The following is a 16,968-nucleotide window of genomic DNA, read 5'->3' on the forward strand; positions in this document are numbered from 1 at the left end:
AACAGCATGGACTTCAGAGAAGGGAGTAGTGACGGAGTGGTGGAAAGAAAAGAAAAAAAAAGGCAATGGTGGGACAGGCCTGTAATCTCAGCACTCAGAGGCAGAGGCAGATGACTCTCCGCAAGTTCGAGGCCAGCCTTGTCTACAGAGCAAGTCTAGGAGCCAGAGCTACACAGTGAGACTTTGTCTCAAAAAAAAAAAAAAAAAGATGATAGATAGATAGATGATAAAAATTTTAAAAATAGATCAATCCATTTAATTTAACTTAATTTAAATGCAGTGGAGTAGAAGGTGAGAACAGAGTTTATTGAATGTGGGCTGTGCTATAGATGTGCTCATTCACCCAAACTTACTGATGCCCCTGGGCTGGGAATGCACAGAGACACCTGCCTTGGTTTGGGCGCTGGTGATTAAGCCACACAAGGGTCTGTCTGACAGGGACCCGGAGCTGCCTGCCTCCTTCTGTCTCCACAGTGAACCGTCAGTTTGCAGCCTCCCTTTGAGAGTTTGTAGAGTTCAAGGGGTGGGGGGGGGGGACTTGTGTTTAAGAAGCATGTCGCTCAGTTGGGAGAGTGCTCCCTTGGCATCCAAGAACACATGTGTGGGATCTCCTTGCCAAATAAAAGCAGCATGGCAACACACACCTGCAGCCCCAGCACTCAGAAGAAAAGAGATACCAGGATGAGAATTTCAAAGTCACCCTCAGTGTCCCTTCCATGGCCCTAGCTTCAGTGCCTACCAAGAGTTTCTGCCCTGACCTCCCTCACTGATTGAGTGTGACCTAGAGTTGTGAGCTGAAATAGGCCCTTGTCTTCCCAAGCTACTTTTGTCCATGGTATTTCATCACGGCAGTAGAAACCCTAACTAAAACATTTAGTTTTCACTGTGAGTTTGAGGCCAGATTTGGATACATGAGATCCCATCCCCATCCCCTCCCACCCCCGCAAAAAAAAAAAAAAAAAGTGTAAGCTGACTAGCCAATAGTAGAACTTTCTTATTTCCTGAAGGTCTTGAAGACAAGAACAGAGGAATTCTGGCAGATCCACAAGCCCAGCATGTATAGATACACACACACACACACACACACACACACACACACACACACACGTACACAGACAGGCATGGTAGTGCACCCAGGCAGTCTCAGCATGTAGGAGGCGGACACAGGAGGTTCAAAACCATTCTTAACTATGTAGCCAATTTGAGATTAGACTATCTTGTCTCAAACAAACACCCGTTCTCAGCAGCAGACCATATGGAAGCCTCCTCTATCCCCAAACCAAACTGATACTCCTGGTCCCCACAGCAGCCCAGGTTCCACTCCCAGACTCCTCTGCTCTATCAAGAAGCAGGAGCTGCCGTAAATCATTTCCTGTTAACGAGTAGCCTGGACAGAGGTGAGGGAGCCACTCCGTCCAGCATTAAAAAAGCTGTAAAAACAAGTAGAAAATGGCACTTCTGCCAAGTGGCTGGTCACCATGACAAAAGGAGACCCAGGGCTCGAAGGGTCCAAGGGAGACGAGACTTCAGGAGAAATAAATATTCAGATACATTTGGTGTTGAAATAAACACATGTCTGTGCTCTGGGGATGGATGCTCATCTCCAGAGATCCTGGAAGGGATGTGCTGCAGCAGACAGCGAGACAGCCACGCCAGGCCTGAACATCTGTTTCCCCCATTTTGCCAAGGAACATTCTTTTTTAAATCCCCTTTTATAATTTGACCTGCTCTACTTTCTGGCAGGGGGCCCTAGGAAGGCATCCAGCTTCGAATGGAAAAGGGAAGGAGTAAGAGGTAAGAGAGGGGACTGGCCTGAGCAGAGAGGCTAAGCACAGGGAGGGACTTGGGGGGGGGGGGGAATGGGGGAAGGAAAGAGATAGAGAAAAGTAGGGAGAAGAGAGACGGGGGTGGGGGGTGGGCGGTGGGGGGGAATGGTGTGTGTGTCAGGATGGGAGGGAGGGAGGGGAGGGAGGAAGGAGAGGAGGGAGGGAGGGAGGGAGGGGAGAGGGGCAAGAAGGAGGGAAGGGAGAGGGGAGAGAGGGGCAGGAGGGAGGGAGGGGAAGGGGAGGAGGGAGGGAAGGAGGGAAAGGGGGAGGGGGGCTGGCAACATGTGACAAGCAAGTCAGATTAATGTGTCCACCTGATAAAACAGGGCACTACCTGGGAAGAGCCTCAACAAGAGTGTCCCCAGAAACCACGATCACAGCACCCTAGAAAAGACTAGACCAGTTATTCACACTCCTCAGCCCCCCAGAGTGCTTAACGATTGGTACAATCCCAGCGTTTCTGTGGAGGCACACTCCGGTAGAACATTCAGGAACAACCGGCCACAGTCCGATTCATTCCTACTAGAAACATCCACCTGGCAGAGGAAAGGCTCCTTCCTTCCCTCTGCACGCTTATCCCATAATTCCACATTCTCCCTTGCTCCTTTTTCTCTCTTTTGTCCAGCGTAGGCACCCACTCATCTTCTAGAACGCGCAGCCACTGACCCCCTTCTCAGCCCACTCTTACTCCCAACTGGGATTGTCACCTCCTGGGCCACACTTTGTGAAGAGGTCTCTGGGGAAAACAGGGATTCCTTTGAGACCTGCTGAGCCCCACCCTGGACTCCAGCACCTTCCCACAGTGTCAGCCCCACCCACCCTGCCCTGCTTCCCTTATGTGTGTCAGCATCACCAGGAACCAGAGGAATTTCCAGTTCCAGGGCCTTCTGCAGCAGCACAGGAACCTCAGAGAAGTTTCTGTAGCTGTCACTTTCCACCTTGTCAGAGAAAATGCCTTTGGAGCATACTGATTATTATTGGATGGTCCAAAACACACGGCTCTGAGCAACTGCCACCTAGTCAACAATGTGTCCTAAACAGCCACCTATGACCAGACCCCTCGAGAGGTACGGCCCCTCTCCCCATACTTGGGAGAAGTAGCTTCAGGACCACACCCCTAATCCATGATGCTCAAGTCCCAAGCCCCTCAAGTAAAATGGTGTGGTTTTGCATATAACACACCCGTGTCCTCCTTTGTAAACTTTAAATCACGTCTAGGCTGCTCACATCATCTAACACAGGCAAACACTGTGAAACGTTGTTACATTGTGTTGTTTCAGGAATAATGAAAAGAAGCGCATATATGTTCAGTAAAGATAGTTAAAAAAAAAAATCTGTCCACAGGTGGTTGAGTCCATAAAGTGAGATCAGTAAGTAAAGAGGTTCGTGTGTGTGTGTGTGTGTGTGTGTGTGTGTGTGTGTGTGTGTTGTTGTTGTTGTTGTTGTTGTTGTTGCTGTTTTATTAAACTCTCAACTGAATCTCCCTAAAAGATAAGGTGTATTCTTCTCCCCAGGAAAGTGAGATTGGCCCCAAAACTAGGGAGTCTGTGTCTAATCTTCTGACTAGCTAGGTAGTCTCTGGCAGACAATTTCATCTCTCTGAGCCTCTGTTTCCTTCTCCATAAAATGCAAATATCTTAGTGGGCTTTACTGAGTTGGTCTGAGGACGAAATGGGCTGCTATGCCCAGAAAGATAAGTCAGCAGAAACTTTAGCTCAGTGTGGGCGACAGTAATCATGTGAAGTCCTCTGTGATTGTTCTGTTGGAGCCAGGAGGCTGGACCACACCCTGTGGTAGGGTGAGGTTTCCTGCGAAGGGAACTGAATTTTCCACTGTCAATCATTTGGACAAAAAATTCATCTGGAGTAAAATCTCCCCCGCCTCCCCCCCATAAGCTCCGTCTGATGCCTCCAAGGCGGACAGCTAGACCCACAGGCTTCCCAGGGGTGGAGACAGCTGGGCTGGATCCAGGAGTGGAGTTGGAGGAGAGTTCAGGTTAGGCAGAAGGCCAAGTGGATCTCAACCCCAGGACGAGTTGGATTTCTGCAGTTATCAGAAGGACTAGGCCCTTTCTGGAACTGCAACTGGGTACCAAATCTTCATGCCTGCAACCAGAAGAACCCAGGACAATGGGAACCAGCCTTCACTGAGCACACCAAGACCAAGGCTCTAAGTTTGGATGTAAGCAGGGACCCCAAGGGCCATGGCCAGCATCAAGTGGCCACCATTTTTGTAGAAGAGAGGTCATGAACTATTTACCATGGTGTTTTGTTATTGCTGGTTTTTGTTTTGTTTTGTTGTTGTTGTTTGTTTTGGTTTGGTTTGGTTTTTTGTTTTGCTTTGTTTTTGTTTTTGTTTTGAGAGAGGATTTCTCTGTGTGGCTTTGGAGCCTGTCCTGAAACTCACTCTGTAGATCAGACTGGCCTCGAATTCACAGAGATCTGCCTGGCTCTGCCTCCCGAGTGCTGGGATTAAAAGTGTGCGCCACCACCACCCGGTCATGGTGTTTACTGGATCCAGTGAGGCACACTGGCTTCCTGATCTCTGGGCACGATGCTACCATAGCTATCATCCTCCCTTGAGGATTCCAGGACATTAAACTGGATGGTAACTTGAAAGAAAGCCATGGTTCCTTAAGTCAAGTGGTCTGAAGAGTCCTTGAAAATTGTTGTATTGGGTATACCAAATGTGGGGGTATGGCTTAAATCCCACTCTGGTGAGGTGGTATAGTTCCTTTATGTGAAGTCCCAGAAGAGAGTAAATGCTTGGAAAGCCTGGTTCTTTTGTATCTTTGCTCATCTCATATAAGTGGGAGAGATGAAACCAGATCTGTGATGATTTCTCCCAGAGAGATCTGTGCAAGATTTCTAAAGTCTTGACACAGAACAGGGAAGACATGGCAATATTATTTTAAGTACAAATGTAAAAAATTAAATGTTTACAAATTTTAGATCATGCTGAAAGGTGTCCCAGTCCCTGCTTAGGGCCAGGAATATGTCTAAGGTGAGTTCCTGTTTTCACCTGCTAAGTTCAGATGCTGCTCACCACGATGGCCTGAGGTCAGCACCATTATTATCCTACTGCATTATCAAGGTTCAAGAGGAGTGACTGATGGGAGTTTGAAGAAGGACTGCTTAGCAAACTGTAATGCTCAAGGCTAAGGAAAAGCAGAGTTAGAATGAATCACCCAGTGCTGGTCACAGTGGGGGATGCTATGGTCCCTAGGATGGCTAATTTGAAGTGCTATCTTGATTGGTTAAGAGACACTCCCAATGTCCCCATCCCCATCCCAGATGCATCCAGAACTTCTCATTATCCCAGTCCAGGTGGAAGTCTAGAAACACATCACAAAGAGAAATTATCTAAGGCACAGAACAGAGTGGAAAAGACTGATGAGTAGGTCTGGAGATATGTCTCAGAATAGCTGGCACCTGATCTTCCTGATTATGAAATGTGGATACTGATGAACCTGCCCAAGACCACAAGGCAAGTAAGAAGCAAGCTAATATCCAAACCTACACAGTGTGTCTCTGGTCCATACTCTTGGCCTCTAAGACACACTGCCCATAATCTGTTAGGACTACTGTTACCCAGTACCCCTCTTCCTCTCTCTACCCAGCCACTCCAATAAGAGACTCCTTCTCTCCCTCGTCCAGTCAGTTTCCAGCCTGTTTAGAGCTGGCAATGGCAAGGGCACTGAGATTCAGGCTGCAGAGGAGAGAGGAAAGCTGTGTGCTGCTGCAGGCCTTGCCTCAGGCCTTCTCCTTCCTCCCTGTGGAGTGTGGATGTGCTGTGGAATCCGAGCCAGCTCCTTCTGACCACTGCGTGGACCTGCCCTGGAGGATCCCGAGCATGGAGAAACTGCCCCACCAGTCATGGACTGCTGATACCTGTTGGGAAAGGGAAATTAGCCTGGACCCTGTTCAAGCACATGCATGTTGGCTTTTGTGAGAGCAGCCCAAGTAACAAAGAGGCCAAGCTTGTCTATGACCAAAGTGAGACTCGGGTCACAGTCTGAGCAGTAAGAGAACTAAGACTGCTGGGACGATCATCTGTGTATGAGTTCCCCTGTCCTTCTGGCACCAAGGTAGACTGTACTGTCCAGCCCTTCCTTCCAGAGAGATAACAGCCCTGGTCTCCGCTGGAATATGAGGGAAGAGTACTTCTGTCTTCGGGCAGGATTGTCAAGAGTGAGTGTACTCTTTTCCTAACACCCTTGACTCACTTCTTTGTTAAATGGACACAGAGGATCCAGTGGAGTTTATAAACCCCAAGACCTTGGTATCCCATGGTGATACCAGAGAGTAAAGCAGCGTGGATTCTCAATGCTGTGTGGAGTAGAGCGGAGCCTTCTAATATCCCAGTGCTGGGCTCAATCACAAGCCAGAAACAAGATTTTCCTGTGTTAGGCCACTGGCATTCGGGTTTAGCCTATCCAGAGTCAAACATACAGACTCTTACACAGTTCCAAACTCCTCCCTCGTTTACGATGCTGTGGTGGGTGAACATTTAAGTTACTATTTTAAGGAAGTTACACAAATGCTATCTTTTTCTCCCTTAACTGGTCCCACACATCCTGCCCGGATAAGGCAGGCAAGAATAGCATGAGCAAACCCTTTCTCATGGTACACTGGCCCACGGGGGTGGGGGTGGGGGGGTGGTTAATACTGATGGCTCCCAAGAAGGCTGTTCTCAGGGACCTTGTCTTCCGCTCTCCCAGGGCAGTTCACAGGGTCTGAGCAGACAACAACGAGGCTCACTCAGGGGCCGAGACAAGAAGCCACTGCACAGGACAGCAATCAGGGAACAGAGACTGGGCACAGTCTGCTTTGGGTGCCTGGGTTTCTTCCCAAGGTCCAATTTTTCTAAAATAAGCATGGATTCCTGCACATTAAGACATTAAAGTTCTAAAATGTCAGGATTTTTTGTTTGTTTGTTTTTTGGTTTGGTTTTTTTTTTGTTGTTGTTGTTGTTGTTTTGTTTGTTTGTTTGTTTTTTAGGACAGGGTTTCTCTGTATAGCCCTGGTTGTCCTGGAAGTCCCTCTGTAGATCAGGCTGTCCTTGAACTCAGACATTCTTCTACCTCTGCCTCCCCAAGTGCTGGGACTAAGGTTGTACACTATCATGCCCACCCAGCTAAAATGTCAGTTTTAAAGATACAAAATAAAGTGAATAATCACAAGGAACAAATAAAGAAGATAGTAGATCAGGAATCCAGTCCCCTCTGTCACTATGACAGAACTATAAAACTATGAAGTTTCAGGGTGGGGGTGTAGTCCATCATGATGGGAAGACACACTGGCAAAAGCTGTTTGCTCACATCTCAGCTGAGGGGAAGCACAAAAGGCTCATCTGGCTTTCTCCTTTTTCCCTTCTGATTCAGTCAGGGACTCCAACCATAGGGTGGTACCATAACCTTCAGGGCAAGTCTCCTCCCTAAGCTAATCATCCCTAGAAATGCTAAAACACTCTTGCAGACACTTCTAAGGGTATGCCTCAGTAACACCTTTAGCATCCCTTAACCTAATCAAGTGGTTAGGTTGACAATAAAAAGGAAGAATCACCCTCAGTGGTATCTCATGACACTTTTGCATCCAGTGGAAATTAATCTTAGAGATCTAAAATGACCCAAGAAAGGAAGTTCCATAGGGGTGACTCATCCTGCCTATGCCTACTCAATAAGCAGTTATTAAAGATTTACATATGTCCAGCATTCTGTAAAGGTGAAGGGACAACCATGATCGGTGTAGTGGACGTTAGCTTTACCTGCACACTGGATTGTGTAACTCAACAAAACAAGAACAACAAAGGAAAACAACACTGATTCTTGGGTCTCCCCTCCAAGGGTTGTGTTGCAGAAATTCAAGATTATGAACTGGTCTCAGGATTTGGAAAGATGTCAATGTTCAGCCAAGGCTGAGAACTGTTACATGGAAAGTTGACTAAGAATGGCTCCCATAGGCTCATATATTGGAATGGCTATTCCCTAGTTGATGGAACTGTTTGGGAAGGATTAAGAGGTGTGGCCTTGTTGGAGGAGGTGTGTCACTGGAGGTAGACTTGAGGTTTCAAAAGCCCATACCATTCCTAGTCTCAGTCTCTTGAGTCTTCTCCCTCTGTCTCTTTCTACTCTGTTTCTCCCGTCTCTGTGTTTCCCTCTCTCTCTCCTTTCTCTGTCTCTGTTTCTCCCTCTCCCCATCTCTGTCTCCTGATTGTGGATCAGATATAAGCCCTCAGTGACTGCTCCAGCACCAAGTCTACCTGCCTGCTGCAAGTCCCCTTGATATCATGGTCATGGACTCACCCTCAAACTGTAAGCCTCAATCAACTTTCTTCTATCAGTTGTCTCTCAAATGTTGTCTCTTCACAGCAACAGAAAAGTAACTAAGACGTCCTAGGAGGGCATGGCACATGGAAACAGAGTTGAAGGATGGATCCAAGTTACAGGGGGAAAGGGGGAGGAAGAACATGCAGGCAGAGGGAACAAAGGGATTTAGGGAACTGGCCAGCACAGCTAGAATGTTGTAGTGGACGGGAGGATGCACATCTGAGAGATCTTCCTGTGGTGGACCAAGGGCCTAGTTTACAGGAGAGCCAGTTACAGGCAATTAAGCAGAGTGCTGTGGTTTAAATGTGCGAAGTCCCTACGGGTTCATGTGTGAACACTTGGTCCCCACTGATGATGCTGTTTCAGAACGTTAAGGAAGTAGAGCCTCACTGGAAGAACTGGGTCACTGTGCCTTGAAGTCTCATAACCTGGAATCATTTCCTGTCTGCTCTCTGCTTCCTCACTATGGGTCAATATGACCAGCTGCCTCCTGTTCCCAACACCAAACCTCCCCAACCCCCACTGACTGTATTCTTTCTCAGACCCTGAGCTGAAGCAAACCGTTCTTCTACTAAGTTGCTTTTATTGGATATTCTGACACAGTAAGAAGAAATGTAACCATTATACAAGGGCAGACATGCTGAAGCCTTACGTTCATTCCAAGTCTCACACATCCTTTCTATCCTCTCCCACAGAAAGCCATCAAATTCACCTAGATGCAAGACTACAGAATGGTCATTTCCCTCCATAGAAAACTCCAACAGTGGAGAGGGTGTGCTGTCTGGACCCATCATCGAACCTTCCACTAACATTCATCAGCAGATATGTTCCTTTTTCTGTTGCCTTTTCAAAAACCCTGGTTTGTGTGACTTAATTTCATTATACACTAGAGAAACCTGCCATCTGCAACAGTGAAAATAACTCTTCTTAATTTGTTAGCAGATTGATATAAAAATTCAGAGGCAGATTGACTACCAATCATATGCCAAGAAAGTAGTGGAGTTTGCCACCAAAGACCTCAGATGGAAAATCATTCCACACACTGTTCTAGGGACACAAGTCCCTAGATAATCCATTGACCTCATCACCATCCTCAACTGAGAGATTTGGATGCTAGATAGGGTATGGGGAGACTTCCAGAAACGAAAATAGTTTAGCTACTAGATGGAACATTTGGTAAAAGCAATCCCATCATTCAAATATAGTAAATCAGAGTCTTTCAAATGGACAACAACAACAACAAAAATCCTAACCAAGTGTTTAAGGACTTCTGTGACGTGGTACAGAATAATAAATGTACATTTGGTCTTCACTTCCTTTGCTTGTTGTCTTAGTGTTTTTATTGCTGTGAAGAGACACCATGACCAAGGCAACGCTTATAAGGAAAACATTTAATGGGGGGGGGCTCACTTACAGTTTCAGAGGTTCAGTACATTATGGGGAGCATGGTGGCATGCAGGTAGATACGGTGCTGGAACTGAGAGTGCTACATCTTGCAGGCAACAAGAAGTCAACTGACAGTCACATTGAGAAAAGCTTGACCAAAAGAGGCCTGGAAGCTCACTCCCACAGTGCTACACTTCCTCCAACAAGGCCACACCTCCTAATAGTGCTCCTCCCTTTGAGGACCATTTTCTTTTAAACCATCACATTCCACTCCCTGGCCCCCAAAGGCTTATAGCCATATCATAATAGAAAATTGCATTCAGTCCAACTTCATAGTCTATTACAGTGTCAAACTTATTTCAAAGTCCAAAGTCTCTTCTGAGACACAGGGCAATCTCTTAACTGTAATCATCTGTAAAAATCAAAATCAAAAAGCAGATCACATACTTCTAACATATAATGGCATGGGATATACATTACCATAGTAAGGAAACACTGGACCAAAGCAAGACTGAAAACCAGCCAGACAAACTCCAAACTCTGCATCTCTATGTATGATGTCAAAACACTCTTCAGATCTCTAATTCTGTTCAGCTTTGTTGACTGCAACACACTTCTTTCTCGAGTTGGTTCCACTCCCTATTAGCAGCTCTCCTCAGCAGGTATCCCATGACTCTGGCATCTCTAACATCTTGTGTTCTCCAAGGCAATCCAGACTTCAAACTTCACAGCTTCATGCAATGGCCTCTCTACTAGGCCTCCATTCAGAGACACCCCTGACACATGCGTGCCCTCATAGCTTTCTTTAGGTGCAGAGGCAAATTCCATAACCTGTTTCTTCTATCATTAACTCTAAAGCCAGAACCAAGTGGCCAAAGCCGCCAAGTTCTGCTGCTTACCGGGGCTGAACATGGCCCCCTCATTCAATTACATCTTCACCATCTTTCTGTCCTTCACTGCCTAAGTGTGGCTGTCCTGAAACTTGCTCTATAGACCAGGCTGGACTCAAACTCAGAGATCTGCCAGTCTCTGCCTTCCCAGTGCTGGGATTAAAGGTGTGCCCCACCATACCCAGCTCTAAGCTTTTCTTTAGTTCATTTTCACAAGTTGGAAACTTAACTGGGTGAATTCTTACCCTGAGGTCATTACTCCCTATATTCCATGTCTTAATTCATTTATCTCCTTGAACATAGGATTTAGCTCCATTTCACTTTCTGGTATTCTTTTTCTCCTCAAAATTTACATTTTGTAATTTACTCTACTCAGCTTGCTCCTTTTCATTATAAATCTTTATAAGTATGAACACTAGTAACCACACGACAGAGTCTACACTAGGCTGTTTTGAGATTTCCTCTGCCAACAGAATTAATCCAAAACTCTTCACTTTAGCCTCAGGCAGACTCTTTGGATAAGGGCAAAAAGCAGCCCTTTCTTCACCAAAATATTACAAGAACAATCTCTAGGTGTTAGTATTCTGATCCATCCCTTGAAATTCCACCTCTTGGCACTACCCTGTGTCCTGACATAAAAGCTTCTTTTTAAGGAGAAATTCCGTCCCTTTCTCTCTCTCTTTCTATTCCCACAAGGTGAACACCCTCTCTCCTCTCTCTCTCCCTCTCCCCTCTCTCTTCCCCCATCAAATAAAACTCTTCACTGAGTGCTGTCTGCATGGCATCTCTGTCTCTCATCCACTGTGAGGCACCTTAGCTCTACCTGCCAAAGCCTCCCGCTGTATCCTAATACTAGGCATCATACTAAAATTCTCCTCTGAAACCTCTTGATCCAGACACCCACAGTTCAACAAGTCGCATTCAGCACCTTTGTCTTCCCTGCTCCTCCTAGTATGGCCCATTGCAGCACTTAAAACGTTCAACTGCTTTTCTCATCCATAGTTCCAAAATCCATATTCCTTCAAAAAACATAGCCAGGCCCATACCTGGTACCAACTTCTGTCTTAGTCAGGGTTATATTGCTGTGAAGAGACACCAGACCACAGCAACCCTTATAAAGAAAACATTCATTGGAGTGGCTTACGGTTTCAGAGGTTCAGTCCATTGTCATCATGACAGGGAGCATGGCAACATCCAGACAAATGTCATGCTGAGACTGCTACATATTATAGGCAACAGGAAGTCAACTGACTGTCACACCGAGGGAAGGTTGAGCAAAAGAGACCTTAAAGCCTGCCCCCACAGTGACATACTTCCTCCAACAAGGACACACCTTCTAATAGTGCCACTCCCTTTGGGGGCCATTTTTTTTTTTCAAACACAGGTACAGAGTTCTTAGAACCCTTGGAATTTCCCAAGAGGTGACAATCCTTTTCTAAGTCTATTCTAATCAGGTACTAGAAATGGAAAGTCCCTACATAGCTACCAGAGGTAGGAGCTGATGGTCAGCAGAACCACCCTATCTTTAGAAGTTGGGAACTTTGGGTTGGATGCAGCTCTTTTCAGTTCCCAGTATCCTACCTGACCTCTGGGAAGGGGAAGGGGCTGAAGATTGAGTCAGTCACTAAGGTGGCGTGAATGAAAAATGTCCCCCACAGGTTCACATACTTGTACACCTGGTCCCCAGTTGGTGGTGCTGTTGAGAGAAGTTATGGGACCTTTAACATGTGGAGACTTGCTGAAGGAAATATGTCACTGGAGGCTTTGAGAATTTATGGCTTGCTCTCTGCTTCCTATATATGGATGGAAATGTGATCTCTGAGATTCCTACTCCAGCAGCCTCCTGCCATGCCTCCCCCACCATTATGAACTCCCCCCTCTAGAACCATGAGCTCAAATGAACCCTTCCCTCTATAAGTTGCCTTGGTCATGGTGTTTTATCACACAACAAAAGAGAAATTAGTAGTCACCAATGGCTGAAGATTATCCCTATCATACCTACACAAAGTAGAGCCTCTCTAAACACTAAATGAAATTTGGAGAGATTTGTGGTTGGTCATCCATCACACCCCATGTTAGGAAGCAGCATACTTTCCACTAGAGATGGGCCTATGCATAGGACTGTTCCATGTCTTGCCCTATATGGCTCTTCATTAGACTCTTCACTCATATTCTTTATAATTTTCTGGAGTTCCATTGACTATTATTGAACTGGAGTGTGGCAGACTTTCTTTGGGCCACCGACCAGCTCCCAAATCATGATATGGAGACTTCTTATTAGTTATGAATGCTCAGTCTTATCTTATGCTCATCCCACTAGCTCCTATAACTTAGTTTAACCTGTTCCTCTTCATCTACATTTTGCCTCGGGGCTTTTACCTTTCTTTCTTTCTGTATGTCCTACTCCACAGTGTCTGCTGGCTGGTGGCTGCCTGGCTGGCCCGCGGTGTCTCCCTCTTTCTCTCTCCTCACAAGCCTAGATTCCTCCTCCTATGTATGCTCCCTGGCCACCAGCCCCTCCTATCCCTCTGCTGCCTAGCTATTGTCCGTTCAGCTTTTTATTAGACCAATCAGGTGCCTTAGGCAGGCAAAGCAACATGCCTTTACATTGTTCAACAAAAGCAGCATAAACAAATGGAACACATCTTTGCCTAGTTAAAGTAATATTCCACATCACTGGAGGAAAACGTGGTGGGAACTGTCAATTTGTAGTCAAGAGACTCCACTTGGAAGCGTGAAGCCACTGCTTGCAATTGGCATCTGAAGAGGAAACAGCCTTGTATGACTGAATCCATACCATACACTAAGTCTGGTAAGAAATGGCAGGATTTCATTAGATGGCAGAACAGCCATGACAGATCTGCCTAGGATAGGACAATTGCTTGGTGTGGGAAGCCTACCCAGTGGGTGTCAACAAGGTGGTGGGCAGAGAAATCATTTCCTCCAGCTTCCCTCTCCCTCTCAGGATGAGCTAGCCAGGGCTGAACCTCTGCACCCGAGCACATTGCTGCAGGAGGGGTGTTTTCCCTGATGTGTCCAAGCCGGGTGCCAGAAACTGTCATGCCCCTTCCTTCCCAAAGGGGAAACAGGAACCCCCTCTGACCTGAATTGTGCAGAAAGAGCTCATCCAGGCTCATGCAGAGAGCAGCTCTGTCAGGGAGAACAGCCAACCTGAAGCATGAACACACCCAGCAGACACCTTTAGCTTCCGGCCCCTCAAGACACCTTAGGACCCCGGAAGCAGAAGACCCCAGACAGTGGAATCAGAACCAACACATTTCTGTTGTTTACCACCTGCCCAGCCTACAGATGGCTTTTGTTACTGTCACTGTTACTGGTTACAGCCCAAACAGAAGAGCCGCCCTCACCTCCACCTGAGAAAACTGGCTTGTCTCAGGAGAGCTAGAGAAGAACAAAGGTTATTTTCTCACTGTAAATTAAAGAGAAAACAGGCCATTTTCTCGTTTACTGCCTATTCAGGGCGCTGCTCCTGTTTGTGAGTGCCTCGGCAGGGCAGTCCAGTCCGTTATCCCAGAGGGGTAACGTGTGGAGATACAAGAGGACCAACACCCGTGCCTTCAGAGACAGACAGACCACTCGCAGTTAGACAGTCGGCTTCCTCCCAGCAAGCAGAGCGAGCTTGCCTTTGCCCTTGCCCAGCCCCAGGAGTTAGACAGTCGGCTTCCTCCCAGCAAGCAGAGCGAGCTTGCCTTTGCCCTTGCCCAGCCCCAGGCCAGGGGGCGGAACTGTATCTGCCATACTGTGTCCTGGAGGTGACATCAGTGTGAAAGGACAAGTGGAAAACACGGCCCAGTCCCTCTAATAACCCACTTCCGGAAAGTGGCTTGCATGTCATTTGCATTTACGGAGAGGATTCACCACTGTGCCTGGAAGACCAGCTTTGCTCCAGTGTTGGATCGGAGATGCAGCCTCCACAGAGCTGCAGCAACTTCATCTACAGAGCTGCAGCAGCCTCATGACTGCGTGAACCAGTTTTCTGCGTAGACAAAGCACTCTCCCCTACCTCAGGATGCAGCCTTGGGAGACAGACCTTTTGTTTGTTTGGTTGGTTGCCTTTATTTTTTCTTATTCTGGAGACAGGGTCTCAATCTGTAGTACAGATTAGCGTCATATTCACAGTGATCCTCCTGTCTCAGCCACCCAAGTGCTGGGGTTTCAGGCACAAGTCACCATGTCTACCTTCTGACCTATTTTCAGTGCTTGGAGCCAAGAAGGGAACGCAAGCTGCTGCTAGGGTGGAATTTCACTTCCAGCGCTATGGCGCATCATAGAGACACATATCCCAGGACAAGGCCGGCAACAGCAACAGGCTCTAAGGACAAACACTGCTGATGGCAGTATCTCCTCCCCGTTATTGCTACCTTACATCATCCCCTCAAATCTTATTCCACAGCAGGTCTCTGCAGCCGGTAAGAGAACAACCAGAAGAGCCTTGGCAAACCAGGCTGCTAGCCGCTGAGCAAACCCCGAGAGCAGAGCAAGGGCAAAGAGTCCACTACTGGCCACCAAGTGAGGCTGGGCACAGGGATGCAAGATCGTCTTCCCTTCACACAGGGAAGTCTGTCTGTCCCTAATCACAGGCACGGGAGGATGCAGTGTTCCATTCCTAACGCCTACAGACTAAATGAGAAGTGAACACCAGGGAGGGAAGGGGCCCCTAGGATCTGTAATTTAATGACCACACAGCTGCTACCAGAGAAAGAATACCCTTGCAGGGTCCTTCTCCTACTGGTACTTGGCAAGACAGAAGCAGACACCGTCAACATCCAGCGGGAGTTCAGGATGCTCACAGAAGTCAGGTTGGGAAGTTTGTGGTGCTGCAAGTGGCAACTGACGTGTGTGTGTGTGTGTGTGTGTGTGCGCGCGCGCGCGCGCGCGCGCGCGTTGCCATCCCTAAAATGCTCCAACCAAGCAAAAGCCGGTAGCCAATCCTAGAGAATGTAGCCTGCATCCCGGCATGTCTCCTGGTCTTTTCCATCCACCTTCCACCCGATTCTCTCTGGAACGTCGCGGTTCCGGGACGGAATTCCAGCAGAGGTGAGAAAAAGGAAAAGACTTACCTAACTCCTCCGGGCTGTAAGGTGCTGGAGTGGTGTCCACAAAATCACTGTCTGAGGGAAGAAGGAAAACAGAAAACCAAAACTGAGTCGCTGCAACCATGCAGGTTCAATAAATCGGGCATCCTAGAGAGCTCAGGTCCGTTAGAAAAGCGCGGGTCTCTCTCCAGCGATTAGACTGGCAAACCTTGATCCACGCAGAATTCGGACTGCCTCATCCACTGAATGTGAATGTGAAGAAACTTGGGAAGTGGTTCGGCCTAGGAGCACTCATCCAGAAGCCCGCAGGTGCGCACCAACTTTCCTGGTTGGGACTGCACAGTTCCCGGGCAGCGGGGCTGAGACCCCATCATCTGCCCTCAGCCCCTGGGGCGCATCGCTGGGTCTTCAGGACCCAGCGCCGCCGACACCTCAACTCAGAGAAAGCCCCAAGTTTTCCGAGATCGCGGAGGCTCGTGAACGCGCAGAGGCTGCGACAAGGGCTCCATGCGCCCAACCGGCCCCATGGCCTGCAAGCATCCCCGCCCGCCCGTTGCTAGGCTACCATGGCCGTCACGAGGTTCGCTGACTTCCCTCCATTCGCTGTTAGAGGATGTCCTCCTGCACCCTAACCCTTTTGCCCATTTGTTAAAAACTAAAGCCTTGCCAGCTCTGAGTGGATCCCCTGCTCCTCTGCATTGGGTCTGCCCTCCTCCAAGTGTCCAGGGCTCCTGAGAGGATTTCCAGAGCTGGACACTGTCTTGGCAGCAGGCAGGGCAGACTTCCTGTGCCCTCCACTCATCCTCCTTTTTAACTTGCGTTCTGGCTGTAGCCTGAGCATTAGTCTCTCCTCTGAACAACCCCCTCGGTTTAAATAGGCTAAGTAATTTGGTCCCCATTTCACAGCCTGGGAAGCAAGAGCTGAGTAACTTGGGACACACAGACTTCCCTGTCGTGATAGGCAGGGAGAGAAATCGGCTTTTTCCCCTAGCGTACCTTGACTGATTTCAAGTACAGAATGGAGACGTGGAAGTTTCCATGTGAGTATTGTAACTAGTGTCTGGATAGCTTCCGGCTGTGGGATCGCCTTGTCTGGATCACTGAGTAGTGTGGGTACACACACTCAGTACTTCCCCCCGGAGTGACTGACGGCTCTGCCAGGGTGGGTCTAGTGTTTGGGGTCTGCGGGGTGAAAGGGAAAGAACGAAGACGGCAGTTGGCAATCCAGAGCTTCTGGGGCCCTCTGTGGTTCAAAGTGACCAGGGCAGTAACTGCAGTAGCCTTCGGCCCTGTGTCTTGGTCAAAGTGTTACCCTGTAAACAGTTCCTGGGTTCCATGCTCGCTTTTGGTTACATGACACTGAAGAAGACTAGAAAGAAGCACCAGCCTGCCTTTCTCACGGAGCCCCGAGAAGAGGTTGTCCTACCCACCCAGGAAGCCGTCGTGAACCGTCACTCCATCCTCAAGACTTGTCCTGTTAT

The 16,968-nt window shown here is 48.0% G+C and overlaps 1 protein-coding gene across 1 annotated transcript in view; it reads right to left on the reverse strand.

The window, feature by feature from the left end:
* The window catches only part of Amotl1 (angiomotin like 1), a 98,047-nt gene extending 82,016 nt beyond the window's left edge, over window positions 1-16,031 (reverse strand). Inside the window, exon 1 of the mRNA XM_052752445.1 lies at window positions 15,512-16,031. Within this exon, the coding sequence (XP_052608405.1) occupies window positions 15,512-15,611 (100 nt within the window). The 5' untranslated portion in view covers window positions 15,612-16,031. The remainder of the gene's footprint in view (window positions 1-15,511) is intronic.
* Window positions 16,032-16,968: the final 937 nt, after the last annotated feature.

This window comes from Peromyscus californicus, unplaced genomic scaffold (genome assembly GCF_007827085.1).
Source record: "Peromyscus californicus insignis strain IS unplaced genomic scaffold, ASM782708v3 Scaffold_11__1_contigs__length_118956290, whole genome shotgun sequence".
NCBI lineage: Eukaryota > Metazoa > Chordata > Mammalia > Rodentia > Cricetidae > Peromyscus > Peromyscus californicus.